The 2,989-nt window shown below is 35.9% G+C and overlaps 1 protein-coding gene across 1 annotated transcript in view; it reads left to right on the top strand.

Annotated features, from left to right (window-relative positions):
- Positions 1-1,058: 1,058 nt before the first annotated feature.
- The window catches only part of LOC117120602 (uncharacterized protein sll1735-like), a 2,323-nt gene continuing 392 nt past the window's right edge, over positions 1,059-2,989 (top strand). The window contains exons 1-3 of the mRNA XM_033265632.1: positions 1,059-1,441; positions 1,819-2,036; positions 2,943-2,987. Of these exons, the coding sequence (XP_033121523.1) occupies positions 1,186-1,441; positions 1,819-2,036; positions 2,943-2,987 (519 nt within the window). The 5' untranslated portion in view covers positions 1,059-1,185. The remainder of the gene's footprint in view (positions 1,442-1,818; positions 2,037-2,942; positions 2,988-2,989) is intronic.

The following is a 2,989-nucleotide window of genomic DNA, read 5'->3' as shown; positions in this document are numbered from 1 at the left end:
GGCCTACTCTGCTGGCTATACGAAACAAATGTGTGATGTATGTAGGTGTGTGGGTGTGTGTATGTGTGTGTGTAGTTGAACTTTTCCATACTATCAGGAACCTTTTTCTTCAATAGCATGCTCGATCGATCTTTATAATTATCATTGTTACTTTATTCGAGTTTCTACCATTATTCGATTATAATTGTGGTGAGAAGTTGTTGTGACGTCAGCTCAAAATTATTCATGGAACAAACTTGTGAGAATATAAAATGTATTTACGTACAAATCAACAGACTTTACTGGCTTGGAATTTGTCGGATATGTTAATTATACAAAACATCCATGGGCATATAGGCAATATGAATGTTCTGGGCGATTAGGGCCTATTCCGCTTCACTTAACTTGGATGGGCCTACAATAGAAAGTATACAATCGAAAGTACGCAAACCACAATTGCATTCTGTTAGAGTTTCTTTTTTTTTTCTTTTTTGTGAACGAAACGAAAATATAAGTTTATTCTGATTATAAAAATCTGAATAATAAAAATATGTAAAACTTCATTACATTATTATGATTGATTAATCAATCGATTATCGATTGGCTGATTGATTAATTGATCGATCAATTGACAATTACCACCATTGCCATTCTCTTTCTCCAACTCTTTATGTCTATCTGTACCATCATGAACCAAGCACCAACATTGTCAGAACATAATCACATTGAGGTTTTCGCAAGCCAGGAACTCACTGCGTCGACGACCGCCGCATGACCAATCCAACTCCGCTCTCTGTGAGCGCTAGACGACGCGACGCTGTCTGCTGGTCGTGGGTGGCAGCCTGAACGGATCATCGTCACTTAGAGCGATCCGCTGCGCGCGCGTCGGTGCGGTACGTTTTTCATCACGTTGGCCGACGTCCGTCGGGAGCAGTGAGTTAACTCAAGTCGGAATTTTATCCCCCATTGAGGACTGTTTCATTAGTATTTTGATATGTTTATAATACCGAATAGAATTGAATAAAGGACGATCAATCTACCGTGACACCGTTTTGTGTCTGACGGGCTATTCTTTGAAACATTCCAAGCTTAGTACTAAATAAACACTAAGACATTTCCATGATAATGGATTGATTTTTCGCAATCGTTTTGAAGGTACACAATTCTGTTCTAAACACAGGCCTCCGGGTAACAAATTATACTGTCATGGAATTAGCCGTGCGTTTATTTCTCGTACCACTGGTGGTCGTTCTGTCTTCGACCGTCAAAGACGACCCATGGCCATGTCTCGTGTACTCCAGATCAGAGGCGGGTAAAAGTCTGATCTTGGACAATGATGTCAACACAAGCCGCCAGCACTATGGCAATAGTGGAGATATTATTCAGTTGGCCAAGGATCTGGGGTTAGCGCAGTTGGTGAAGCTTATAGACAAGGCTCAGCTTACCGATGCATTAAAATCAGGTAAAAACCGTAAATCAAAGACACTTTCGAGAAAAGTGTTCTTTTTCTGGACCACTTCTTTGTGCAGGCATGCTTTAGTAGGCCTACTTTAGAAGGACTGCCGGCCTACATTCGACTGACGTTACAGCCAATGATCCATTACCTATAACCTAAAGTTATCTTATTTTTCATCGTCATGAATAGATCTTCATTTATGAGCTACTATAGACTTAAGAAAACGTCATGTAGTGGAGACAATCAATAACTATGTCAAATTCTTTCCTTTGTTAAATATGAAAAGGATAACTAAGTCTAACGTATATAATAGTTATTTAAAATAACGTGGTGCCTTCCGGGTTCAAGTGGCTACACTTCGATTTTTACTAACTTTTCCACAGGAACATTCACTCTGATTGGGCCATCCGACGAAGCCTTTGAAAATATTCCTGATTGGTTCAATTCTACCATCCAGGGCAACAGTACTGTCCTTAAAGACCTTCTACGATATCACGTGATACCTGGAAAGTTATTCACATCTTCAATGCACGATGGTGTGATGGCGATCAGTTTACTTGAGGGCGCTTCTGTCCGTTTTGATAGATTCAATAGTGACAAGGTTATTATTTTACAATAAATAAAATATTATAGAATTTATTATTATTATTATTATTATTATTATTATTATTATTATTATTATTATTATTATTATAGCAACAAACTACCCTAAGTAAATTCACCTGAAAATTATTGTTATTGCTGCTGATGTTAGTGTTATTGTTTACTTTATTAATATTGTAAATCTTTGTATTTGTTATTATTATTAACAATAATATTATTATACCACAAATATAATAAGGCCTTTTATTATTGTTAATAATTAATAATGAATTCGATAGTCCTTTATCACCTTACTACTTCGTTATTCAACAAATTCTGTACTCTTTCTTAATAATAAAACAGTTGTAAATTATTATTATTATTATTATTATTATTATTATTATTATTATTATTGTTGTTGTTGTTATTATTATTATTATTATCAACATTCTTGAATAAGCGCCGCACCAATCCTGATTATTTTCCCTAAGCGCCGCTCTCGAATAAGCGCCGCGGCGTTTAATCGAGGGTATATATTACCCTGCGTGTAATGAGAAACAGTGTTTTAAATACTGTGTATACAGTGTTAAAATTAATAAATAACACAATGAAGACACAAGCATTTCTTTATAAACATTTATTTACGATGACTAGAACCTATGATAGGTCTACCGATACGGAAAGTATACGTGAGATAAGTAACATGGGAAAGGGCATGAAAAGCGCCACGCAAATACTTTTTTTATAAGCGCGGCGCTTATTCGACCATCTACGGTACTCGTCAGATTAATATATTTTATAAGATCCATTTTGTAGGCCTACATGATAGTTTTACTACGAAACACCACGAGAGCATACGTCATGTCAAAGAATAACTCAGCTTGGATTGAATATTAAATTATTAAATATAATTTCTTACATAAAGCTAATAGCAGTTACCGGGGCTCCAATTTTACATGGTGACAACAATGC

The sequence above is a fragment of the Anneissia japonica genome, unplaced genomic scaffold, assembly GCF_011630105.1.
Source record: "Anneissia japonica isolate Jap-2015-1 unplaced genomic scaffold, ASM1163010v1 scaffold3474_len973312_cov172, whole genome shotgun sequence".
Classification (NCBI taxonomy): Eukaryota; Metazoa; Echinodermata; class Crinoidea; order Comatulida; family Comatulidae; genus Anneissia; species Anneissia japonica.
Note: the sequence above shows the minus strand (reverse complement) of the source record. Positions and strands in the feature narration are given on the sequence as shown.